This window comes from Eubalaena glacialis, chromosome 4 (assembly GCF_028564815.1).
Source record: "Eubalaena glacialis isolate mEubGla1 chromosome 4, mEubGla1.1.hap2.+ XY, whole genome shotgun sequence".
Classification (NCBI taxonomy): domain Eukaryota; kingdom Metazoa; phylum Chordata; class Mammalia; order Artiodactyla; family Balaenidae; genus Eubalaena; species Eubalaena glacialis.
The window spans coordinates 55,495,209-55,523,011 of NC_083719.1; the positions used below are offsets into that span (position 1 = coordinate 55,495,209).

Sequence of the window (27,803 nt, forward strand, 5' to 3'; positions counted from 1 at the left end):
TGAAGCATCGGTGCTCAGTGGGCGGAAGTGGCTGTGGGAGGCTTTAAGGTGCTTTAAATTCTTGCTGTCTTGAGAGTTCCCCCCCTTTCAGTTGGAGTCGAGCTCAGCGCGACAGATGGCTGTGGACGTGAAGTCGCGAGCAAAGCGTTATGAAAAACTGGACTTCCTCGGGGAGGGACAGGTGAGATTCTCGGGCGGGGCTCGGAGGGCCCTGAGCGGGGAACGCCGGGCCGCCTCACACCGTCGCGGGTGTTCTTGTGGAAGCCAGGGGACGGGCCACGCTACTCGTTCTGCTTGCGGGAGGCTGCCCAGACCCCTCCTGCGGCCCCTCTGTCCACCGTGGACATGAGACCTTGAGCGGCCTTCTCCGAAGAATAGACTGGAACGGGACGTGGACGGCCCCACCACGTTTCAAGCCGCCGCGAGTTTTTTCCCAAGAACCCTGGGTTCCTTGCTTCCCCAAATCTAAAAAAGTAAAAAGGCAAACACAAACCAAAAAAACTCTCACCAACTTAACTTTATTCCTCTTCTCCTCTCTAGTTTGCCACGGTTTACAAGGCCAGAGACAAGAACACCAACCAAATTGTCGCCATTAAGAAAGTGAGTTGCAGTTTGTTTTTCCTTGAGTCTCCTTGAAGATTGTGTATATGGGAGCTGGCGCCTGGCCGTTTTACTTCTCTTGACCGTGCTCTGCTAGTGAGGAGTTACTTAGGTCATTTTCAAAGAAACTAGAATTTCTTAGTGTTTTGTGTTCCAAGGTGGAACTCGGGTTGAACTTGTGTTTTGTTGCATTCATTGAAACTGAAATGAAGAGGAAGCTGTGTGTTATGTTTGTTCTATAAACGCAGACATTGGCAAAGGGGACAAATACTGCTCGTCTGTTGGGTCCTCAGAACACCTGACCTTTCCAGGTCCCTATTTCTGCCTTACCTGCATCCACTTTGTATATCTGTATTTCCTGAGTACAGGTTTACCAGGAAAGGCTTTTGCCAGCATTAATGACATTGCTGTGGTGCGGGGTTTTTTTTTAATGGTTTCAGTAGCTTTTTTACTCGCATTCATTCAAGAAACTTAGGTCGTATTTAGCTAACTTTCTATATACCAAGCACTTTCACCCCCGTTTTTTCATTTAATCCTCATAAGAGCCCATAAAGTAGGTAAAGTATCTCTATTTTACACTTGAGGTGGCTGAAGCTAAGAGAGATTAGGTGACTCATCAAGATGACACAGATAGTAATTGCTAGAGCCGGGATTTAGATCCAGGTGTCCTGCTCCCAGGTTGATTGCCTTTTCCCATACTACGGAAATCAGTAACCTTCTCAAGAGAAGCTGGTTTCTTCACACCTCAGGCCTGTTGGTGGCTTAGGTGACCACCTTCCTTATTATTCCTGTTGCTGCTTTGAATCTTTCTCCTTGAAAATCCCTAATTCCTTTGAAGCATATCCCTCTCATACTCTTAACACCTGCTTCCCACTCTTCCTTTCCACAATTATTCCTGCCATTGTTATCTTTTTTAGTTTTTCTGACGTGTCTCATCTCCTTTTCCAGTTTATGTTCTATAAACCAATGCCATAGCTACTCCCTTGTGAAACCCTTAACTTTGTTAATTCTTTCTAAAGTTATTTTTCTGATTCTACCCCTGGTTCACTTTATTCTAGCCACACTGACCTTTCTGTCCCTTGAGTACATTAAATTCATCCCAGTCCCAGTATCATTGCATTTGCTCTGCCTTCTGGTTAGTATATTTTTACTTGAAAACTTGAGTAATCATGTAATCAGGAATCATGACTGATTCCTTATCATTTAGATCTCAGTCAAATATCTCCTGTACATACACGCCTTTGCTGGTCATTCTAGCTAAAACAGGTGTGCCTCCCTTCTTACCTTGTGTTCTTTGCATATTTCTCTAATATTATTTCATAGTGTTTATCAAAATCTAAAATCTTTTACCAATGAGTTTATTTTCTATTTACTACCACTTGAATTATATTTAGGACTGTGTCTAGTACATTTGCAGACACTCATTAAAAACGTATTGACTGACTGATATAGTCTTTTCAAATTGGTGTAATCTCATTGAATTCTGTGGTTTTCTGAAAATCCTAGTGGGTTTTCTTGTTTGCTTACTTTTATCATAAACTAGGATTTAGAATTCATCCTGTTTCTCAGTGATAGACTTGTACCCCTTGAAAGTGACTCATAATGGAATATTCTTTTACATTTAATTTTTATTTCAAATAGTACATCTTTGTGGTTTTATGCAATATAACCTTTATATAAATGAATATATAACCTTTAAAAATTGTGAATCACTATGTTGTACACCTGAAACTTATGTAATAGTGTATATCAACTGTACCTCAAAAAAAAAAAGAAGCAGAAATATTTCTTCTTCTACCAAACCAGTTATTTCTCAAAACATTTTTTTTAAAAAAGTCGATTACTAGGCCAAGCATGCCTGTCTCCTCTACCCCTGGTTTTCACTCCTTGGAGCAATCACTTTCAACTCCAAAACTGTTTTCTCTGCTATTTACATACATTTCTTTAGATAGTATGCTTATCATTATTTCTTGAGTGGTCTCTTTCCCTAGTTTTAGGCATTTTCTATACTTCATACTGTAAACATTGGAGATTTGGTGCTTGTGCACCTTCCTCTCCCAACACTCAATTTCTACTCCCGCTCATTTACTGACATGTTTAATTTTACAAAAAAAATGAATAATAAGCTATGTATTCTGTATTCTTTTGCCTATTGTATTTTGGACTTTTAAGACATCATTAATCTACCTTATCCTTTTTAAACAATTGTATTGAATTTATGTTTCCCAATTTATTTAACCAGTCCCCTATGGTAGTCTTTTGGAGCCTTTCTCATTTTTCAGTATTTGTTTTACGTAGCTCAACAATATATATAATACTGCATACTTCTAAACTCTTTCTCTCCCTACACACACACACAGGCACGCGTGCACGCAATATTCTTCTGCAACTGGTTTTTCTGAATCAGTATTATTTCTGAAATCTTCCAGATGCATACATGTAGATCTGGTTTATTCATGCTCATCAATGATTGGATTCTATTATGTGGCTACACTAAAATTGGTCTATCCAAACTCTTGTTGATAAACATTTAAGCTGTTTTTTTTTGATGTTTTACTTTTATACAGTCCTTCTACAGACACCCTTATACCTATGTGAGTTTCTCTAGAGAATGTATCTTTAGTTGAAACCAATTATGAATTGTTGCTGCATAGAGAATATACAGCAACGTCGCCAGATATTGTCAAATTGCTCTCCAAAATGGTGGGATAAGTTTAACCTCCCACCACATTCTCACCATCTTTGTATTGTCAGACTTTACAACAGTTGTCAATTAGATGGATCAAAAATGGTATATGGTTGTTTTTTCAATTAATATTTCTCTGATTACCAGCGAGGTTGATCATCTTTTCCTAGATTTATTGGCTTTTTACACTTTTTCTGTTAGGTTGCCTACATTTTTTTCTTTCCTGTTGATTTGGTGGGGAATTTCTTATATATTCTGGATACCGATCCTTTATCAGAAATATGCACTGAAGATACCCTCGTTGCTGTAAACAATCAATAACCGACCTAGAATAAGAATAGAAGAGTATTATTCAAACCAAACTGAGGATTATAGCCCAGAAGACAGTCTGTCAGATAGCTCTGAGGAACTGTTCTGAAGAAGTATGGTTTTCAGCATAGTTTATATCTTGTCAGAACAGAAAACATCAAGCATGACAGGGTACATTCCTTCAAAGTTTCAAAAAAAAAAAAAAAAGATCAGCCGAAGACAGATCACTGAGTACACAATGAGTCAGTATGGCCTTGGCTCCTGGGAAGGGAGCCTTATCATCAAAGGAGTACTACTACTGAAGTCCCTGGAAGGGAGGCATTTATCCCTGTCTTCAAAATGGACATTCTTTACTTCGGGACAATGCACCCTTTTTTTTCCAATGGTTAAAAGCAGATGTACAATGTGTGTTTGATAGACCACAAAACAGGCTGTTCTAGTTAGCAAAAAGTTTGTTAAATCATGTATAAACCAGAATGACTTCTCCATACTTCAGTATGTAAAAATTTTTTCATCATCTCCCAGTCTTTGGCTGGGCTTTTAGTTGATTTATGGTATGTTTTGAGGCACAGATATTTAAAATTTTAATCTGGTTAAATTTGTCCATTTTTTTCCTTTATTGGTTCCCTTTTTTGTGTGCTTTCCTACCTCCAGGTTATAAAGAATTCTACTATATTTTCGTCTAAAAATTTTAAAGTATTGCTTTTCACATTTAGGTCTTCATTCCATTTGGAATTAAATTTTCTTTGTTGTGTAGTATGGGGATCCAATATTTTTTCCCCAGCTCTCTCAACACTATTGATAGTATATCCTTTTCCTGGTGAGTTGTAATGCCAAGTTCCAGTTTCTACTTGGATCTGTTTCTGGGCACACTATTCTTTTTTACTGGTTGACTTTTTTTTTCCCCCATCCCTGCTCCAATACAATAAGTCTATAATTACTATTGCCTTACAAAGTCTTGAAGTCTGGTAAGTCCCACATAGCTGTTTTTCTTCAAAATTATCTTGGCTTACTCTATGGGTCAGTTGAGAAATTTGAAACAGATCAGGAGAATTTGAATATGAACTAGTTATTATATGCTACTCTGGCATTATTATTAATTTTGTTAGGTATGAGAATGGCATTATAGTTATGTAAGAAAATGTCCACGTTTTAGAGGTGCCTACTTAAAGAGTATAGGGATGAAATAACATGAAGTCTGGGACTTGAAAAAGTGTATATTGTAGCCAACAAAAAGGGGAGGATGAATGAATTAAGTATGGCAAAATATTGGTAATTATTGAATCTGGGTGATGAAGTAGATGGCTTCATGAAACTAGTCTATTTTTTATTGTGTTTAGAAAATGTAATAATGTTTTAAATTATCTGTTCTTAGCTCCTTACTTTTCCATATAAAGTTTAGAATCCATTTGTCAATGTCCTTGAAAAATGCTGTTGTACTTTACATTTAGTTCCATTAAAGAGAATTGACATATTTGACATATTTATGATATTGAGTCTTTCTATCCGTGAGCATGCTATCTATGTTTATTTTGATCTCATTTCTTAAGCATGTTTTAAGAGTGCTTTATAGGGTTCATGGAAAGCTTCATACATCTCTTGTTGGCTTTATTCCTAAGTGCCTTATATTTTTTGGTGCTATAATAAATAGCCTACCTTTAAATTAAAAGTTCTGTTTGTAGTATATAGGTGGGGGATATTTTTTAAAGTAGAATAGTTGATTTTCTGGAGTAGGATTTTTTTTTTTGTATTCTTGGTTACATTGTCATTGTATAAAGTAGTTAGCTCTTGTTCTTTAACCTGGTACTTGGTTTTGTGTAAGACTGAACCTATTAATGCAGTTTGATGTGCTTATTCACAGTAACAACAGTATAACCATTTTCTATATCCATCGCAATTTGTAATTTTTCTTTTTGGAAAATGTGGTCCCTGGGAGCATATTATTGGACACATTAAGCATCTTATTTTATGTGTTACGTATTTCTTCCCAAGCAGTCTAACTTGAAGTGCTCGTTTTGTTTATTAGCCTCTATGCGTTTAATTATTTGTTCCTCATTTAATCTAACAAAGATGTGTAATTCAAAACTTAAGGGGAAAGGAATGATAGGTACTTGATCCTTTCTTATATTGTTAATTTTGCCTTTCTGATTCATGATTCCCACTCCCTTCTTGCCTACTAATACTAGCTACATATGAGTTGCTATGTATTTTTGCTATAAGTTTTTTTTAAAGAATTTTTAAAAATTTTAATTAATTTATTTATTTTTGGCTGCTTTGGGTCTTTGTTGCTGCGCGTGGGCTTTCTCTAGTTGTGGCAAGCGGGGGCTACTCTTTGTTGCGGTACGTGGGCTTCTCATTGCAGTGGCTTCTCTTGTCGTGGAGCACGGGCTCTAGGTGCGCGGGCTTCAGTAGTTGTGGCACGCGGGCTCAGTAGTTGTGGCTTGCGGGCTCTCGAGCGCAGGCTCAATAGTTGTGGCGCATGGGCTTAGTTGCTCCGCAGCATGTGGGATCTTCCTGAAACAGGGCTCAAACCCGTGTCCCCTGCATTGGCAGGTGGATTCTTAACCACTGCACCACCAGCGAAGTCCTTGAAGTGTTTATATATATGCATTGGTCTAAATAATTTAACATATTTCTAATGTGTTTGTTTTTTCCTCTGCCAGATCAAACTTGGACATAGATCAGAAGCTAAAGATGGTAAGTAACTTATTTCATGTAATCTGACAGAACAGGAAAGGTTCGTATTCTCAGTGAGGAAGAGAACAAAATATTAATTAAAGTTAACAATGGTTCTGGATAGAGTTATTGCAGGGTCCCAGAAGAGTAAAGATAGACTCAGGATAGAGATAGGATATTTGTGATTTTCACCATTTGGGTTTTCAGAAGAATATTCAAGTCACCTAAGTAGATGGAAGACAGCAAGGTTATTAGTGACTTGTCTTGATGTCTTCATTACTGCTTTAGGTGTTGTTACAGCCATTATTTCTTCTTCTTCTGAGCTTCTGATTACTTTGAAAATTCAGGATTCATGGAAGTATACAAAGCTTACTATAGAATAAATGTATGGGGGGGAAAGATTTTTTTTATCCCTTCTTCCAAAGCCTTATTTGCTAGAGTGCTAAGTCCTATTTAGTCATCAAGAAATAGTTCCTATAAAAAGGATCCATCATCTCTGTAATAACTAGTACCAGATTTTATTTTAAATGTTGAGTTCCATCCTTCACATTGGGCAAGATGGTATCTAATCACTAGTTTGCTGTTAGCTTAAAGAATCTGCCACTGATATTCATAAGGCAAGAGAAGGGAGCCATTAACTTCTCACCTATATGCTACACACTTGTGTACGTGTTGTTCCAGCAGTCTTCAGATCTGATATCTCACAGATAAAGTGAATACTTTTTTCACCATTTATCATAGTCTGTGCTAAGCTATTTTAAAAATAAAGCAATATAAAATGGAAACAGGTATGTCATAAAAATTGTTATTTTTTTTCCTGAGGAATAGTCATCACTATTTCGTCAGACTGACCTTTCCCAAAAAATACGTTTACAAGAAGGTTTGAGATTTCAGAATTACTTTTCACTTTTTTCTTTGCCTTTTTATGTAGGTATAAATAGAACAGCTTTAAGAGAGATAAAATTATTACAGGAGCTAAGTCATCCAAATATAATTGGTGTGAGTATGATCTAAGTTGTTTCTGGGATTTGGGACCCTGCCTTTCCTGAATGTGGTAGATGTTGATTGAAGGCTCAGCAAGATAAGTTGTTCTAGATGAGCCTTGCAAAAAGGCTGAAATTTATTTTCTATCCTAATTGTTCTCGTAGGCAGTGTCTTAAAAACTATACAACTGATTAAATAAATATTGGCATACAGGCTAATTTTGTCAGAGATCATTTTGAAGCCTAGAGAGCTCTAGCATGTGTAAGACCTTTAGCAAGTTCCCTTGAACTCTGTGCCATAGTCCCTACCTCATAGCGTTGTTATGAGACTAGCTCACTGAATACACGTAAAGTACCTGGGATAGTGCCTGGCATAGAGAACACTCTCATTCAATGAATGATAGCTGCTGATGCTATTTGTAGGATATTCTTAAGTACCAAGTTTGGGAATTTTTCTAAATTGGAGACTTAAATGAGGTTTTCATTAATTCATATCTTTATTATAACTCCAAAATTTGGAGGGAGAGGTTAAGTATTTAGTGATTTTTTTTTTAACAGTAAGGTTTAATATCTTGTGCTTCAAAGTACTAATTCCTAGCCAAAAAAAAGGATAAATATTAAATTTAATAAAATTATTTAAACTTTACAGAGAATTATCAACAATCCAAATGCTTGTTTAAGGTTTTTAAAATTACTTCAGTTGGTATAATACTGTCAAGTGTTTAATAGAGAATCACATGTTGATTTTTTTTTAATTTTGCTTTGCAGCTCCTTGATGCTTTTGGACATAAATCTAATATTAGCCTTGTCTTTGATTTTATGGAAACTGACCTAGAGGTAAGATTAAAATTCCTGGAGGAATTTTTTTTCTCTATTTATCAAAAGAGAATCTAAGTGTTTATTTTCTACCTTTGAAGATACTGGCAGTCAAAAGAATGCTTAATTTTGTTGAAATCTAGATGTGTTCTCAAGTCAAAGATCTTCTGACTCATTTAGCCATATTCCCAGGGTTAAATACAAGAGTTGGATTTCAATAACATTGTGTCTACCAAGTTCCCAATACCTTATTGACATTACTTTTTAGAAAAATGAGTGTTTGGCTTTGGAGGATTTGGAACTTCTTTGTGATATTATCACAGAATATCCTTTTGAAAGCCAGGTTTCTTTTTGAGAAAAATAAGATTTTATGCTTTTCATTAATATTAATTGAATCTCAATAATGGACATTCCAAGGATGTGGAACAAGTGGAATTCTCATACACTGCTGATGAGAATGCAAAGTGATGCAGCCACTTTGGAAAACAGGTGGTTTCTTATACAATTAAATATACACTTAAGGTACAATCTAGTAAATACCACCTCTACGTATTTATTTATCCAAGAGAAACAAAAACATGACTACACAGATGTTTAGCTTTATTTGTCACTACCCAAACTGGAAACGATCCAAATAGCTTTCATTAAGTGACTGTATAATCATGAAGTGGAATACTATTTGAGAATAAAAAGAAACAAACTACTAACATATGCAACAGTATAGGTGAATCTCAAATACATTATACTAAATGAAAGAAGCCAGGCTCAAAAAGCTATTGATATTATATGATTCCATGTATGATTTTTTGGAAAAGGCAAAATTAAAGGAACAGAAATCAGATCAGTGGTTGCCTGGGTTGGGAATCGAGGGGAGGATTGAGTAGAGAGTGGCCTGGGGAGAGTTTAGGGGGTTATGAAACTATGTCTTGATTATGGTAGTGGTTACACAACTGGATGTGTTTGTTAAAATTCATAGAACTGTGAGATTAAAAGGGTATATTTTACCTATTTAAAAAAAAAGAAAATGTGAACTTTTAGCTCATATAACGAAAAGTCTAGGAATAAACTGACTGACTTGAGGCATAGTTCACAAATAATGCTAACGTAACACAGTCTTTCACTTTAACTCAGTGTTTTCTTCTCTGTTGCCTTGTTCATGGGTAGAATTTCTCAATATAGTGGCTCAGGCACTTGCAGGCTTCTATCCTTAGAGTTTAAAAATCCCTGAGGAAAGAAAGTGCTTTGTTCCCTTTGATTCTAGCACAAGTATTTGCCTTGGCTTGGCTCACATATCCATCCCTGAGCTAGTTTGGAAAGCAGGCTGCAGTGTGGTGACTGACCATGCCTGGGTCGTGTGTCTACCTCTGAAGGCTACAGGTAGTGCACAGTCCTGTTTTAACCACGTGGACTAAGCTGGGAACAGATGGAGTGTTGAATGCTGTTGTCAGAAGGGGCTGTGTATCTGGGGGCAAGTGAAAACAACAGATGTTTGCTACATGGATGCCTAAAAACAAAGCAGTAGGACATAAAGCACTGCTTTCTTTCCAATCCAAAGATACTTTCCCTAACCGTATAATTGGAGGTTCTGTCAGCACTTCCTAAGGAGAGTTAGGCAATCTCTCTTGAGATTCTCCTCTATGAATAAATCCATTTTATGTCTGTAAATGATTTTATATAGTAGAGTCCATTTGGAATAATAAAGCGTACCTGTATATTGTATGCCTGCTTTACAGGTTATAATAAAAGATAACAGTCTTGTGCTGACACCATCACACATCAAAGCCTACATGTTGATGACTCTTCAAGGATTAGAATATTTACATCAACATTGGATTCTACATAGGGTAAGGTTTTTAACCAAGTAGTATTGCTTCTTCACGTTGTAGTCAGACTTTATGTAGCCAATTTATTACACAAAAGGTCTGAGTATGTAAATTGTTACAAGATAGAGCTGGGCCATTTTATCCAACCTTCTTCCTCTGTGTGCTCCCTTCAGTTCCACGACGTGGTGCTGTGAGGACTCTGAATTACTATGTGAAATTTAGAAATGGAAGAGACCTAGTCCTTCGTGTTTTTCATAGTTGAAGAGCTAAGTTGCTGACCAAAGTTACATATTTTTTTTCAAGGTCAGCAGCTGACAACTGACAACAGTATTAGAACCTAGACGTTTTGGCTTGAAGTCCAGTGTTCTTTGTGCTATACTGTTTTAATGGGAAAAAAATAAACAAAACCAAAAACAGTGGGAGTCTGGATTAAATTATGCAATGCAAAAATACCTTTGGAAAAATATTTCTAGCAGCTCTAAAATTCTAGGAAATAATGAAATAAAATTTCTGAAATGGCTGAGTCATTGTTAGGAGCATTCAGCTACTAGAACAAGGCTGATAATTTAGATAGGTAGATGTTCGTAGGCACTCTATTTAGATGAAATAGCTAAAAATATGTAAGTTATAGTTAGTAATTCTCATACTTACACTTGGAATCCCTTTTAGGTTATTGCTAATATATTTTTAGCATAGATTGTGAAGACTGTATTCCTCATCCTTATAAATGCCTAATATTTTTATTTACTGAAGTTCATATATAGTGGGGGTTTTTTTGTTTGTTTGTTTTTGTTTTGTTTTTGGCCTCGTGGCTTGTGGGATCTTAGTTCCCCTACCAGGGATTGAACTCGGGCCCTCAGCAGTGAGAGTGCAGAGTCCCTAACCTCTGAACCGCCAGGGAATTCCCCATATATATTGTTACTAAATTAAATAGCAGCAGCTATTTATTGAGTGCTTACTATGAGCCAGTCACTACACTAGGGTTTTTACAGGAGATATTAAATTTAATCCTCACAGCAAACCTGTGAAGTAGGTAAATTGAAGTTCAGTGAAATTAAGTATCTTGACCCAATGTCTCACTAAGTAATATGGCCAATCTTATTTTGCTTTGTAGGATTTTTTGTCAATAAAAATAATATTGGTGGTTGTTTACATTTGAGGTGTTAGCCCATTTCTGCTAAGTTTAAATTTAAGCCAACTAAATGTATCATTGTGATATTCTTCTCCACCCTGCTTACTTGTTTGTTTAAAACCTCCATTATATAGGACCTAAAACCAAACAACTTGTTGCTAGATGAAAATGGAGTTCTAAAACTGGCAGATTTTGGCCTGGCCAAATCATTTGGGAGCCCCAATAGAGCTTATACACATCAGGTTGTAACCAGGTAAGGATTCCTTAACTAACTGAAACCTTATATTGTGTAGGATATACACAAATGATTGTGATTACACAAATGAGCATTTGTCTTCTCTGAAATTTTGGCAGAGTTCAGGGATTACTATTGGTATTTTATTAAAAATATAGCCCTTTTTTATATTAGGTATATCTTACCACAGTGAAAAAAACATACAGCCCTTCTTTCAAATGGAGTTGAATTTAACTCTGTCCTCAGAGATTTACCAAGTTATTTTTGGGACTAATTTATACTTCTTATACAGTTTAGTTAGGTAGGTTGGAACTGTAATCCCTATTCTTGTACATAAGCACGTGATTTGGGGGGCCTGTGTTTATTTTATTGGTCAGTCTTGGTTCCACATTTTATATCATTCAGTGTGAATGAAAATTCTCTAAACAAAGCAGTGCATTTTTATTTGGGTTTTGCATATTATTAGTTGCTTCCATTTTCTGTTTATACTTTTTATGTATAAAAACTAAAAATCACATTAAATAGATAGGGATGGTAGATTTTATCTTGTCAGGATGGCATTTGTTAATTTCTCTGACTCTTTTAAGGATCTGAGAAGATCATCAGATTCTCTATCCTTTTAAATTACTTTGTCACCTTCCTCCAGATAGATCTCACTAAGTGTCAATCACCTGAGCCCTGAGTAAAAAGTAAGGGATATAAGTAGTTGTTCATGTAATTTCTGGAAAGATTAAGCCCATCATTCAGGAACACTGGGGACTCAGGAAAACAGGGACCCACATACATGAGTATTGTGTGCCACTGCTTTTCATCTACCTGTTTCTCATACTTTCTCTTCTTGCAAATCAAATGCTACTAATAGGTCAAATTAACATGAGGACTGAGAATTAACAATTTAGATAACCTAGACAAGAGCAGTTTTGGTGGAGTGGTGGGATGAAAGCCTGACTGAAATGGGTTTAAGAGGATAAGAGAAGAGGAAATGGAGACAGTAAGAACAGACAACCAGAGAATGAGGGGTAACTGTTAGGGGAAGTAGGGTCCAAAGAAGTTTTTGTTTTTTGTTTCTTTATATTTTAGTTTATTTTTTAAGGCTAGAAAAAATAATGGTATGTTTGACATTGATGTTAAAAATCTAGTAAGAACAAAAAGTTGATGTAGGAGAAAGAGGAGAGAATTGCAGGAGCAATATCCTTGAAAATAGGCAGGAGAGTGGGGTGTCAGTGCCCAAGTTGAGGGATTGACTTTAAAAACAGTCAAGGATAGTTCATCTGTAGTTATGGATGGGAAGGCGGATTGTGAGAATACAAATGACTGAAGGTGAGTCTGTAGAAATTTTTTTTCATTACTTGCATTATTTCAGTGAATTAGGAAATAAGGTCATCAGCTGAGAGGAAGGATGGTGTTGAGGGTTCCTGGAGAAAGAAGGTGTTACTCATCTCAAAGTGGGAGAGTGAATGGACTAAGGGTGTATGTAATTTCCTGGCAGCAATATGGAACTTGTTGGTTTTATAGCCAATTTTTCTTGAGTTAATATATCCATAAAAGTGCCTTTCATCAGCAGATGATGTTTTGCTGAGGAGTTTTTGCTAAGAAATACTTTAATTCCATCCTAAAATGACAGTATTTCTTTTTGTTCTTCAGGTGGTATCGGGCCCCTGAGCTACTATTTGGAGCTAGAATGTATGGTGTAGGTGTGGACATGTGGGCTGTTGGCTGTATATTAGCAGAGTTGCTCCTAAGGGTAAGTCTGGAATTGATGTACACACTTCAGTATTGTTATAGGAATTTGTTTTTATAATTTGTGTAATAATTATCTTCCCAGAGGTAATTCCCAGAGAGGAGTACCATCCTTAAAACAAAAAGCCAACAAACAGGTTAATAAAAAAAAAACCTCTGCCAAGTACAACCTTTTTATTAATGCTAATGCGAGATGAGATCTCCCACTTAGGACAATAAAGGTTTTATTATAGATCATTCTGTGTTCTGAAATGTAACTATAATAAAACTCATTGGGTTGTAATATGGTACTATCTCTACAGTAACTAAAAGTGTTAGGATAAACTTCTGTACTTCTGGTACTTTTTTGTTTGGGCTGTTTAAAAGTACACTTTAAGAGATATGTAATACCAACCACTGCAGATGCAACTCTGCATAACTTTAAATATTGTGTGAGAGGAGCATTTTAATTCTGTTCAAGCAGAGCAGACGTGGTGGTCCTATAGCATTTCTCAAACTGAGACCATCTTACAATGAAACATCCTCTCCCTTCCCTCACTGTAGAGAAAGATGCCAACTTGGTAAGTTTTCTTTAGCTATGAAGTTTAGTTTAGCCCTTCTCGATGATGAAGGCAGAGGAATATTGGGAAATCACACTGAGGCTGAGTTTTTTTCCTTATTACATTCCAGATTCCAGCCTCTACTCCCCCTCTCCTCAAGCCATGTGTATTTAAAGAAGTGTGAACCCAAAACACAAAAATACAGCTATTTATTTCCTTGAACACAGAAAATAGCTTCTGTACGCCAGAGAGAAGATACCTTCTTAAATGTCTTTTTTAGTTTAGTGTGAGTTCTGTGCATCATTTTGAGATGCTCACTCTCTTGAATGCTTGTAGAAGAAACCCTCACATTTAGGCTTGAAGATGATATAAATAATCCCTGTGCTAGTAATGGGTCCTCTGAATCACCTGGTGTGACGACTCTGCTACTCACAAAAACAGAGTTTACTGGAAGGGTACATTTGAGAATCTGTTAACTCTCAAAAGCCCAGTTCATTCATGACCAAGGCAGAAACAGAATTCCATAGCCCCTAGTGTTACGACTGATCATTCCATTTAGAAAGTAAGGAGAGAGAAACAGCAGTTGAGAATAGATGGGTTAGAAATTGTGGACCTGGTTGAAGTCATAGTTGGAGTCTTACTAACCATTGGCATCGTTGTTGGAATTATTATTAAGGTTATGAAGGAGTTGACAGGCAGCCCTATTTGGTGAAGAATTGTACCATTTTGCCATATATTTTTCCTACACAATTAAAGAAAAATGTTTCCTATTTTAAACTGTCTCTGCTCATTTGAAAATATCCATGGAAATGCTGTCCACACAGTTCTAAATCTGTGGTGAGATTCTGCAGTCCAAATAGATAATAGTTGAAAGCCAGGGTAGTTCAAAAGATTTGCTAATATAAGCGTTTAACTTTTTTAAAGTGTTTTTTTCTATATAAATTTTATAAAAGGTTTAATAACTAGAAAACAGGAGCAATAATAAGTAAGCCTATATCCAACCAAAGTAGTCTATATAGTTTAAAACATTTTAGAAGCAAATTGGTCTGCATTCTGACCTCTGAAAAGGAATTGAGAAATATTTATACTAGTGGAGTATTATGTCACTAAATAACACAAATCTACTTTTTAATTTATGATCTGTTTATGTTCTTTTTTCTTTTTTTTTTTTTTTAAATTTATTTACTATTTATTTATTATTTATTTTTGGCTGTGTTGGGTCTTCGTTTCTGTGCGAGGGCTTTCTCCAGTTGCGGCAAGCGGGGGCCACTCTTCATTGCGGTGCGCGGGCCTCTCACTATCGTGGCCTCTCCCGTTGCAGAGCACAGGCTCCAGACGCGCAGGCTCAGTAGTTGTGGCTCACGGGCCTAGCTGCTCCGCGGCATGTGGGATCTTCCCAGACCAGGGCTCGAACCCGTGTCCCCTGCATTGGCAGGCGGATTCTCAACCACTGCGCCACCGGGGAAGCCCTCTTTTTTCTTAATCATGTTATGAGACATAGTGATTAATAGAAAATCTAAACTTGGATATTACCTACTGAGCAAATGCCACTATCTGGTCTAGATAGTTTCAAAGATAACCATTTTAGTTTGTAAATAAGAAGTAGTTTGGGGGAGACACTTTATGCTTTATAGGAAGGTCACTGGGCATCCTACTGGCCTGCATTAGAGCATTCCCTAGAGATGATGTGGTGATACAAAGATTTGATCAACCAGCAGCTGCCTGCCATACTCTTACTTCATCCAAATGGTGAGTTCCAGAGCTAATGGCTTGGCCTGTGGTTGATCTTCAGCCCTCTGACATTCCAGTACTTCAGTTTGGCTGTATCAGCTCAGAACAGAGCTTCCATCAGTTTTTGCATAGGCTTCTGGATGCACATGGGTGTTAGAGGCTATAGGATATCAGATGTTCAAGAACGTTATTGTTCATGCCTATTGCATAAAAAAACTTGCTGATTTTCTGATATTTGGTTTGTGATCCCTGCGTCTCTGTAAAGACATGCGAAAGAAAAAATAAATTTCTACAATGTCATTGTTCTTAAAAAGATGAATCTCAACACAATTTTAAAAGAGAAGTCATGAGTGGAGTCATACTGAAAAGAACCAGAGAGAAGTCCCTCTTGTGTTCCTGTACTGTTGAACTCAGTACTTCTCTTCCTTTTAGGATTAATTGGACTCTTTTTCCTAAAACTGAAAAGTTTTCATTCATATGCTTGGTCACAATTGTATTGATTAAATTCTGTTGTCCTCTAAGAAGCTGTTATAGAACAGGATAAAAGAACAATAAAGGGCTTCCTTGGTGGCGCAGTGGTTGAGAATCCGCCTGCCAATGCAGGGGACACGGGTTCGAGCCCTGGTCCGGGAAGATCCTACGTGCTGCAGAGCAGCTAAGCCAGTGCACCACAACTACTGAGCCTGCGCTCTAGAGCCCGCGAGCCACAACTACTGAGCCCACACACCTAGGGCCCATGCTCCACAACAAGAGAAGCCACCGCAATGAGAGGCCCACGCACCGCAACGAAGAGTAGCCCCTGCTCACCGCAACTAGAGAAAGCCTGTGCGCAGCAACGAAGACCCAATGCAGTCAAAAATAAACAAACAAACAAATAAATAAATAAATATAAAAATACTGACTAGGACCTGGGAGGCCAAATCATTAAAAAAAAAAAAAAAAAAATCTATTTATTATTTATTTATTTTATTTATTTTTGGCCGCGTTGGGTCTTAGTTGCAGCATGCAGGATCTTCGTTGAGGCGTGTGGGATCTCTCATTGTGGCACGCAGGCTTCTCTCTAGTTGTGGCGTGAGGGTTTTCTCTTCTCTAGTTGTAGCGCACAGGCTCCAGGGCACGTGGGCTCTGTAGTTGTGGCACATGGGTTCCAGAGTGCATGGACTCTGTAGTTTGCTGCATGCGGGCTCTCTACTTGAGTCATGCAAGCTCAGTAGTTGCAGCACGCGGGCTTAGTTTCCCTGCAGCATGTGGGATCTTAGTTCCCTGACCAGGTGTCGAACCATCGTCCCCTGCATTGTAAGGCAGATTCTTTACCAGTGGACCACCAGGGAAGTCCCAGACAGCGGATTTTTTTAGTCAACGTTGCATTGATGCTTAATACAATGAAGACATTTTAAAATAAAGTGATAATTATATCTTAAGGATTTTTAAGATGGCAAGGCAAAAATCTCCCCCCCTCGGAAATTATCTCTAAAAAGAAACAAATATAAATGTTTGAAATTAGGAGGTGCCTATAACACTATGCCAGAGGATATGAAGCCAGAAATGAAGAAGGCTAAAAGTCTTCAGAAACGGATACCAACTGAAGGCAAATTTTGTTTGGCACACAGAATCCTGGAGTTGCTTAGCAGTGAGAGGCACCAATGATCATTGATGGCAATAATGAGGTGCAGGACTAAAAACAGAAGGGTTGGTTGAAAAACCTGTATATTGAGCACTTAATACCAAGGTCCCCGACACAACCAGGTTACTTTCCTTCCCCCAGCTATACTTCCCCCTGACTTATTCCTCCACCAGGGAAAGGTTTATTCTCCAAAGAAACTGAAGCAGGAATCTCTAGACATGGGCATCCTTAGACACAGTGGAGGATGGGGGTGAGATGCCAGGGTGAAAACACACAGATTACATGAAAGTCTGTACACTAAACAGTAAAACCTCCAACTTATTTCCCTGTTCAGCTCCCAGAACGCTGGCAGCCAGTGTAAAACTCATTTTAACTCAGGTAAAAGATTAGAGGATCCTTCACTGGAAGAACTGAACGGTCCCAGAGAATAGACCCATAGGTAACTGGCATTAAGCTACCTGTCCAATCTTTCTAGATAAAGGCCATGAGTTAACAAGCTCTTTTCATAGGTAGAATGCTTTGAATCAGCTTTTTTAGTACCTTACCTTTAAATACGAATGGTTAGCCAGTGATCAGATAATTATCAAGGATTTTCAGGTATTTAATGACTGCTTCCAACATGTAAGGATCACCAGATAATTGGCAAGGATCATCAGATATTTGATGAAAGCGTCCAACATGAATCACAAACTGAAACAAACTAAAAAAGAAACTTGGAAAAAATAGAAACTATCAGGTAGCAGAAGAAAATTCATCCTCGCCTCCCCACCCACACCAAATCTTCAGAGAACTGAGAGAATATACTGCATACATGAAACAAGAACATGATGCTCTTTTACTAAAGGAACAATCAAAGAATAAAGTATACTTGAAATTTTTCAAATAGGATAACTAAAAGCAAACAAAAATACTAGAAAAGTAAGCTAAAGAACTCTTTCATTAAATAGAACCAAAAGATAAAAGAGATGGACTGTAGTAGGGAAAAGATAAGAAAATTAGGAGATTGATCCAGGAGTGATCTTAGAATATAGCAAAGGAGAAGAAAGAAAATCGAGGGTAGGAAATTCATAAGAAAATAGCACAGCATTGATGGATGTGAATAGGTTGGAAGTGCCATAAAGATTCTGCACAATGAATGAAAGAAGACCCATGCCCAGACACATTGTGAAATTTCAGAATACCAGGGGATTCTTAATTAAAAGACTTTATTTCCACAGAGACAAAACATGAAAAGCTTACACAGAAACCAAAATAAAGGATTCGGGAAAAGATGGCATCAGACTTCTCAAAAGCAACATTGGAAGACAACAGAACACATTGTGAGGGATCCAAAGTCCACACATGAGGCAGCTCATTTTAATTTAAATTTCTTACATCGGACAAAAACAGCCATCCTTAAAATCTGGTTAAATTGCAAGCTTGCTCACAAAACTAAGGCTATGATGATGAGTGTCCCTGTCTTCAGATCTCATAGTACAATTTACGTTGGTGGTTTGCAAAGTAGCAGAAAATCCTTTGAGGTATAAGAAGAAAATGTGAACATGTCTAAAAAGATTTATGGGGACTTCCCTGGTGGTCCAGTGGTTAAGAATCCGCTTTCCAGTGCAGGGGACGTGGGTTCGATCCCTGGTCAGGGGAACTAAGATCCCACATGCTGCGGGGCAACTAAGCCCGCATGCCGCAACTACAGAGCCCATGTGCCGCAACTAAGACCCGACAGCCAAAAATAAATAAATATTAAAAAAAAAAAAGATTTATGAAATGTTATTTAATATCCCTTCTAGTTTCTATTTTATTCACATTTAATATACATAATAGCACACTATTATAAATACATAATTTAAATAAGGGTTGTGTTAAGTCTGGGTCCAATCAGAATATAGAAACCACACATTAATTTGAAAAGGGAAGTTTAATATAAAGAATTATTAACTATGACAAGAGGTTGTAGTAATGAGGGATTGACTAACAAAAAGTAAAGAGAACTCTAAAGAATATAGGAATAGCAGATATAAGGAGCAGTCACCCTTATACCTAGGGGTAACCCTAGGACTAAGGACAGAGCACCCAATGAGAGGACACCCAGGGCTGAGATCTAGACCTCTTGGAAGAGGGCACAGTGTGGCTCACTGGTTGGCAGAGAAGCTGCTGTAGAGCTGTGCTGAACTCGCTGGAAATCTGTCCACTTGGATGCTGAGGAAAGCTGTTCAGGGCATTTCAGGTGCTGAGGAAAGCATTTCTCTAGAGGCAGTCTGCTACAAAACCATCTGCAGGGCATTCTAGAGGGAAGCTGCTGGCCTCTGTGCACTGTTGGAGCTGAACACTGGAGAAACTGGCCACACTTCAGGAACCTGGTACTGATTCTAGAAGCTGAGAGTGGTGCAGGAGTCTGCCAGGCAAGCCGACTGGAACCAGGAAGCAAAACTTTTCTTCCTGTGATGTCTCTCCAGCATTCTCTACTGACAAAGCTTCACTTGGCAAAGGAAAAATATTTAAAGGGCCCAGATCCATTTTTAAGGAGAGTCAAAAAGGGTGAATTTGGAATATATTGGTAACTGGCAGAGGTGTTTTTGTTATGTTTTGTTGCTGGTAGAGGTCCACAGTAATAAAAATGTTGGAGACTTGGTACTTAATTTCATGTTTTCCCAGTGATTCTATAAACTTTTTCATTGCCTTTAACAGTGCCAAAGGCCTGTTACTCACAGAGTAAACTCCTTTTTTTTTTTCTTTCCTGTATACTTATATGTCTGAGAATGAATTGGAAAATAATGTCTTTGTGTAGCAAAGATTTTGATCATTTCTTATCAGCTTACTGACATTTAACTTATCATTATTTATCCTCTTAAAGTTGGCCAGGGGCTTCCCTGGTAGCGCAGTGGTTGAGAGTCTGCCTGCCGATGCAGGGGACACGGGTTCGAGCCCTGGTCTGGGAGGATCCCACATGCCGCGGAGCAACTAGGCCCGTGAGCCACAAACTACTGAGCCTACGCGTCTGGAGCCTGTGCTCCGCAACAAGAAAGGCCGCGATAGTGAGAGGCCCGCGCACCGCGATGAAGAGTGGCCCCCACTTGCCGCAACTAGAGAAAGCCCTCGCACAGAAACGAAGACCCAACACAGCCAAAAATAAATAAATAAATAAAGGAGTTCCTTTAAAAAAAAAAAAAAAAAAAAAAAGTTGGCCAGTATACCTCTTCAAAGAAAGAATTTGCCAAGAGATTGTTTAAATAATATTGGAATAGAGATGTGTTCTCTTGCCTCCCAGCCTTTGCACCTGCCCTTTTGTTAGGATAGTTTTCTTCTTCCACCTTAGACTTTTCTTCCGGCAACTCTCATCTTTATCTGTCAACTTTCATGGCCACTTCCTGTAGGAAGCCTTCCCTCACCTGTCCAGAGTGGGTTAGGTGCTGTTCCCGTATGGGCTAGGATCCTATCCTGTGCTCTCACTGAACACATCATCTTGTAAATGCCACTTTACTGGTATCATCGTTGTTCACCATGTCCACCCCAGGGGAGAGCAGGGACTGTCTTGTTCCCTTGTTTAAATGCCTAGGGCTTAGCACAGTGCCTCTTACATGGTAAGTGTTTATTAAAGATGTGAGGCGTGAATCACATGGACAGTGTGGTACTCTTTACTTGGATAGCAATGGCAGGATCTAATGCCGTATCCAGTATGCCTCAGACTAAATTTTTGTTATAGTTTAGTGTTTCTTATTAAGTTAAATTTATAGTATTATTTGTGTAACAGCTATCAAAAACCATCTTGAAGTGGCTGCCTCTCACTTTCTTTCAGGTTCCTTTTTTGCCAGGAGATTCAGACCTTGATCAACTAACAAGAATATTTGAAACTTTGGGCACACCAACTGAAGAACAGTGGCCTGTAAGCCTTCATACACGTTCTTTGAAATTTAGTTAGAATTCTGTATAGTGTATAACGTGAATATTACTTAAAGAAATGTACTAATTGTCTTAATTTATTAGTAATATATACTCATTGCAGAAGTTATACAAAGTAAAAGTTAAAATTATGATATACCATCCAGCCTTCTGTATACTTATAGCCCTCCCCCATCCCAGTAATTCCCATTCCAGGGTTAATCACTCTTATTTTGTTGTAAAGCCTTGCTATGGGGATGCACACACAAACACATACGCACATATAGACGTATAGAGTTGCTTTTTCTTTTGTTCTTTAGCAAAAATGGGATCACACCATACAAATTTTTTTTGCAACCAACTTGCTTTTTACTTAATATTATTGACCTTTTCCTTTTTAAGCGATATAATATTTAATTTTATGGATATTCCATGTTAGTTTATCAATATCTTGATGGATTTGGGTGTATTTATTGAATTTTCGCTAACACAATCAAGATTTTTTAGTATTATAATTTTGTTGTTGTTGGCCATGCTGCATGGCTTGCGGGATCTCAACTCCCCAACCAGGGATTGAACCTGGGCCACAGCAGTGGAAGCCCAGAATCCTAACCACTAGGCCACCAGGGAGCTCCCTATTATTTATTTATTTTATTTTATTTTATTTTTTTTAAACATCTTTATTGAAGTATAATTGCTTTACAATGGTGTGCTAGCTTCTGCTTTACAACAAAGTGAATCAGTTACACATATACATATGTTGCCATATCTCTTCCCTCTTGCATCTAAAAATATGGAACGCTTCACGAATTTGCGTGTCATCCTTGCGCAGGGGCCATGCTAATCTTCTCTGTATCGTTCCAATTTTAGTATATGTGCTGCCGAAGCGAGCACCCTATTATTTATTTTTAAACCATTACATGTCTATAAAAAAGAAATACTAAATCTGTGATAAAATTTAAAACAATATAAATTGCTAAATTTTATATATTACAGTTCCGTGAAATTCTCACTTGTTCATTCTTTTTTCTTTCTTTCTTATTTATTTATGTATGTATGTATGTATGGCTGTGTTGGGTCTTCATTGCTGTGCGCGGGCTTTCTCTAGTTGTGGCGAGCGGGGGCTACTCTTCGTTGCGGTGCACGGGCTTCTCATTGCGGTGGCTTCTCTTGTTGTGGAGCACGGGCTCTAGGCGTACGGGCTCAGTAGTTGTGGCTCGCAGGCTTAGTTGCTCTGCGGTATGTGAGATCTTCCTGGACGAGGGATTGAACTCATGTCCCCTGCATTGGCAGGCGGATTCTTAACCACTGCACCACCAGGGAAGTCCCCATTTGTTCATTCTTAAATTATAATTGAAGACCTTTTTATTTTCCTTTCTGTTATAGCCTCATCTTCTGGGGGAAAAATAAATACTAGAAAAGAAATTTTGATCAGTCTCTTTATCTTCTGGTTAAAACTGTAATGAAATTATCTGAAACTGAAATTAAGGAGTTTCTTTTGTGCTGTTACTTCCTCAACTTTCTAACTGAAAGTTGGCTGTATGTTCTAATTGTGAAACTGCTCTCATAGCTTTCATTTATTGAACACTTACTGTATGCCATTAATGGTAGGGTTTCATAAATTATATTTAATTCTCTCAACAGTCCTATTAAGGTAGGTACTGTTATTCCCATTTTACAGATGAGACAACTGAGGTTTAGTGAGGTTAAGTAACTTGCCTGAAGCTACCCAGTGTCAGAGCTAGGACTGCAGTCTGGGTCTTAGTGACTTCAGAGCCATGTTCATAATATTTATTCTGTACTATTTGACATGATTTTCTAAATAATAGTTGCTTACTGATGTTTTCCGTGGATTTTTAAAAATTCTTATTTTGATTTACATGCAGAAGGAAATAATACAGATCTATCCCTTGCACCCTTTACCCAGCTTCCCACAGTGGTAACATCTTGCAAAGTTAGGATAAAAATCACAACCAGCATGCTGACATTGATACAGTTAATATACAGGACATCACCACAAAGAGCCCTTTTACAGTCATACCCACTTTCATTCCACTCCTACCCCTTCCTTAACCTCTGGTAATCACTAATATGTTCTCCATTTTTATAACTTTGTCATTTCAAGAATGTTATAAATGGAGTCATATAATATGTAAGCTTTAGGGATTGATTTTTTTTTCACATTCAACATAATTCTCTGGCGATTCATCCAGATTGTTGTGTGTATCAATAATTCGTTCCTTTTTATTGATGAGTGATATGAATGTACCGCAGTTCGTCTTAACTGTTCACTCACTGAAGCACATCTGCATTGTTTCCAGTTTGGGGCTATTACAAATAAAACTATTATAAACATGCATGTACAAGGGAATTCCCTGGTGGTCCAGTGGTTAGAACTCTGTACTGTCACTGCCGAGGGCCCAGGTTCCATCCCTGGTCGGGGAACTAACATCCCACAAGCTGCACGGCCAAAAAAAAAAAAAATGCACATACAGGCTTTTGTGTAAGCATAAGCATTTATTTCTATAGGACAGATGACCAGGAGTGCAGTTGCTGAGTCATGGGTTGCATATTTAGCTTAAGAAACTGCCAAACTGCTTTCCAAAGGGGCTGTACCATTATATATTCTCACCAGCAATATATGAGTAATCCATTTTCTCTGCATCCTCTCTAGCATTTGGTGTTGTCACATTTTTACTTTAAGCATTCTGAGGGATTTTCTCTTCCCTAATGACTAATGAATGGTGTTGAATATCTTTTCATGTACTTATTTGTCATCTGTATAGCTTTAATGAAATGTCTCTTCATGTCTTTTCCTTGTTTTTTAATTGGATTGTTTGTACTTTGGCTGAGTATTGAGCACTTTATATATTTGAGATACTCGTCCTTTGATTGTATATGTGGTTTGCAAATTTTCTCTTACACTGTAGTTTGTCTTTTCATCCTCTTCACAGTCTTTCCAGAGTAAAGGTTTTTAATTTTGATCAAGTCTATTTTTATCAGTTTTTCTTTTTATGAATAATGCTTTTGATGTCAAGTCAAAGAACTCTTGTCCTAACAAAGAGATATTCCTGATGATTTTCTTTTTCCTGTAAGTTTCATAGTTTTACATTTAACATTTAAGTCTGTGATCCTTTTTGAGTTAATTTTTATATGAGGTGTGAGATTAAAAATGTCTTTGGAGGGGACGGTGCTGTTTATGATACCTCTCCCTCTGCCAATACCACAGTCTTAATTAAGTAGCTATATATTAAGTCTTGATATCAGGTAGACTGATTCCTCCCACTTCTGTTCTTTTTCAAAGTTGTTTTAGCTATTTTAGTTCTTTTTCCTTTCCATATAAATTTTAGAATAACCTGTCTATATCTATAATAATTTTGCCAGAATTTTGGTAAGAATTGCCTTAAACCTGTATACCAATTTGAGGAGAATAGACATCCTTATGGTGTTGAATCTTCCAATACACGAACATGATAGGTCTCACCATTTATTTAGAGCCTTGATTTATTTCATCAGTGTTGTATAGCTTTCAGTATATGAGTCCTACACATGTTTTGTTAGATTTTCACCAGAGCATTCCATCATTCTTTTTGAGTGATTCTAAATGGCATTGTTCTTCATTTCAGTGTCCACATGTTCTTTGCTAGTATGGAGAACTACTGTTGATTTTTTTATGTTTACCTTCCTATAACCTTGTCTGCTCACTAGTTGTAGGAGTTTTTTAATAGATTTCTTGAGGTTTTCTACATAGATCCTCATATCATCCGTATGACAGTTCTATTTATTCATTTGAGATCTACATGCTCTTCAATCCTTTACTTAAGTTTGAATTATAAAAATATTTTTACAGGACATGTGTAGTCTTCCAGATTTCGTGACATTTAAGAGTTTCCCTGGAATCCCGTTACAGCATATCTTCATTGCAGCAGGAGATGACTTGCTAGATCTTATACAAGGCTTATTCTTATTTAATCCGTGTACTCGAATTACAGCCACACAGGTATTTTAGCATATCTTTAGAATTTCTTAAGATTTTCTAACATTCTTTAAATACTGAAAAGATGTGTTTCTGTTTTGTTTTAAGGAGTAACAAATTTTATTTTTTCCCTAAGCTACAGGTACTATTCAGACTGGTATTAAATTATATGATGCACACAAGTACAGGAGGGTTTATTCTTGCTTAAAAACATATAAATACATTTCTATTTCATAATTAATTTGCTTTCAAATAGTTCACTAGAGTGGAAAAAAAAGGTTTTTGTTACAGCACTGGTATATTTCAGTTAAACTCGTATGTATTAACTAAAATTTTGTGCTAAAATCAATGCCAAAAGTGTTTTGTTTTTTCCCCATAAAATGCAGTTCAAATATGCATTCTGGTCATTGTCACAGTCAGAAAGTGATAATAGGGAGAAAATGGTATAGTCTGATACAGCTGTATACTTATAAGAGATTGAAAGGTATTCTAAACAGAAAAACACTGAAACTGAGTTATTTAAAGGAAATAAGAATCAAACTCAAGAAAAATGTGGAAGACCAAGAATATCTGCTCTTATAAAAGAAGAGAGAAATGTTATCCAATACAAAAATATAAGACCTATAGATTTGAAAAGGGTTTTTTTCTTTGTTTTAAAAACAAGCACACAAAACTGGGGCAGGGACAGGCAATGCAAAAACACAACACGGTACAATGATTTGCCTTCATAAAGGAAGAGACCAATTGAAATGTCACAAATCTTCATATCTCACAAAACATATTAATGTACAATATATGAGGGCTACAAAGTGGATTTTTTTCACTTATGTTTATTACAGACTACCAAATCATTGTTTAATGCATTTGCTTGTACAAGCCTTCTCTTTGTAGCAGTACATGCCACATTAATACATATATACTAAATATTTTAGCATTGGAATTACTCTTCTAATTTCAAACAAGTAACTCATTTTTACCTTTTCACTCATGCATATATGTGTATTATCTCCATCATAAGAAACTTGAGACCAGGTCAGATTATCTAGAAAGTTGTTTTCATTAATAGTAAAACTCAAAATATATAGAAAAATACTAGTTGTGATGACTTATTTGGGTTGTATTTTGATAGAATGAATTTTTTTAATGGGTTTTGGCTTGTAGATATCTAAAAGTTGGAATGAGATACTCTTCTTAGATCTCTGTGTAGCTCAAAATTAGTTTAATTTACTTATGGAACTGCTATGATTTGGAAGTAATATTTTATAAATGCAACTCTTCTGAAGTAAGAAATCTCTAAATTATTACTGCAAATAATATTATGTTGGCAAGTAGGGGGAGGTATGCTTGACAAATTTATATGACTTCTTTTTGTTCATAAGAGAATTATCCAAAAGGAAATACCTTAAATTATTATGGCTATTGAACAGTACTGTGATGCAGATAAAGTATGAACTTGACAACTTTGTCATCTAGAATAAAACTTTTTATTGGAATTTTGGAACTAAGTAAAAATATCATATTATAGAAAATTGGACTGGTAGTAAATAGAAGTAACCTTGGGCAAGTCCTTCCAAGTAAAATTTCTATTAATTTGTAGTGGATTGTTGGATTTTAATCCATTGTTTCCAACCTATCGCATCTTTTTAAAAGCTTTATTTTTAAGAATTTATGTGATTTGAAATTTGAATACATATAGATGTGACAAATAAACTTGGAAGTTCTTTTTAAGCAAGTCTCTGTGTTTTGAACTACAGAGACTGTAATGTGTAGAGAGATGAATTTTACAATATCTTACTAAGGATATTTTGTACTTAGTATAGGCTATTTAATTGTGGAAAAATTTGAAGGTAGTGTCTTTTTCTTATAGTAATGGAATTATCAGTCAATCTTAGGCTGCTAGATGTTTATTTGTAGTAATCTGCATGTCCAAATACTTGAAATTAAGTTTGCTTGGGGAGGGGGTGTATTCATATAGTATTTTTAATGCTCCTTACAATTTTGGAGGTTAGCTTTTCTTAAACACAGTTCAGATATTCACTTAAAACCTTACTTTCTCTGGTATCTTTTCTTCTGAAAGGCATTGAAAACTAAGTATTTCAGTAATCGTCCAGGGCCAACACCTGGATGTCAGCTGCCAAGACCAAACTGTCCAGTGGATGCTTTAAAGGAGCAGTCCAATCCAGCCATGGCAACAAAACGGAAGAGAACAGAGGCCTTGGAACAAGGTAAAACTCTCATTTTCACAAGAAATGAATTCAGAAAACTCCAGATAGCTAATATATAGCTAGTGACTGAAGGGCAGCTAAGAAATGTAGACTGTGAGCTGTTTACTTGTATAAATTTAAATTGGATAAAGTGGAGTGTAGTGTTTTAGCTACGTTTACTTCCATTGAGAATACTTACATCATGCTTTTTAAAAGGACATGGGCACTTTTGAGTATACCTCAGAGTTACAAGTACTGCTATCCATGTGCACCCTACTCTTTTCATAAATTCCTACTGGTACACTGTATGCTTAATGTTTAACTAGTGCTATTGGAAAATCAAAGTAAGTAAAAATAGAGGTAGTTGGAATGCAATGACTGGTTAAAATTGCTATAAGATTAAATGTAAACAACCTCATTTTTCCCCCCAGGAGGATTACCCAAGAAGCTAATTTTTTAGTTACAGAGAACACTGGACAATATTCTACTACTGAAGGACATAGTGAAAAAGGCAAAATAGTAAACATTAATTAAATGCTTTAAAAGAAATTTGTAAATATTCTGTACATGTAAAATATGTAAAACTGGGTTATTTTATTAAATGTATTTTAAAACAAACTTAATTCTGATTTTTCTGATTAGAGTGCAACAGTAAGATAAGTTTAATTCTCTGAAATGTAGAGTTGAAAATGCATTTAAGGAATTCTTAATAAAAATAGCTGTCAGTTATTTTAATGATCTGGCCCATATAGCATTACAGATTTGTAGTAAAGGGGGTATTATTTAAAAGTAGAAAGATAGTAGTAATATACCAAATACCTGCTACCCTGACTTAACATATGTTAATATACTAAAT

The 27,803-nt window shown here is 36.8% G+C and overlaps 1 protein-coding gene and 1 non-coding gene across 3 annotated transcripts; one reads left to right on the plus strand and one right to left on the minus strand.

The window, feature by feature from the left end:
- CDK7 (cyclin dependent kinase 7) lies at positions 1-27,565 on the plus strand. Of its 2 annotated transcripts, XM_061187870.1 has the most exons (12): positions 1-181; positions 541-600; positions 6,259-6,292; positions 7,203-7,270; positions 8,023-8,091; positions 9,804-9,914; positions 11,160-11,278; positions 12,905-13,004; positions 20,685-20,771; positions 24,618-24,767; positions 26,821-26,968; positions 27,379-27,565. In XM_061187870.1, the coding sequence occupies exons 1-12, from the start codon at positions 116-118 to the stop codon at positions 27,405-27,407; spliced, it is 1,041 nt and encodes a 346-aa protein (XP_061043853.1). In that variant the 5' UTR covers positions 1-115; the 3' UTR covers positions 27,408-27,565. The 2 variants fall into 2 exon arrangements, with proteins under 2 accessions (XP_061043853.1, XP_061043854.1); XM_061187871.1 differs by lacking the exon at positions 7,203-7,270.
- Positions 21,555-21,661, minus strand: LOC133091643 (U6 spliceosomal RNA). Its single transcript, XR_009700969.1, has one exon. It is a non-coding gene; the product is annotated as a U6 spliceosomal RNA (small nuclear RNA).
- Positions 27,566-27,803: the final 238 nt, after the last annotated feature.

Bases quoted from the DNA above. Each gene is read 5' to 3' on its own strand.
- CDK7 (XM_061187870.1), top strand. From the start codon at position 116: ATGGCTGTGGACGTGAAGTCGCGAGCAAAGCGTTATGAAAAACTGGAC. The intron at 601-6,258 runs GTGAGTTGCAGT...TTCCTCTGCCAG, and splicing joins AAATTGTCGCCATTAAGAAA to ATCAAACTTGGACATAGATC. The intron at 6,293-7,202 runs GTAAGTAACTTA...CTTTTTATGTAG, and splicing joins TAGATCAGAAGCTAAAGATG to GTATAAATAGAACAGCTTTA.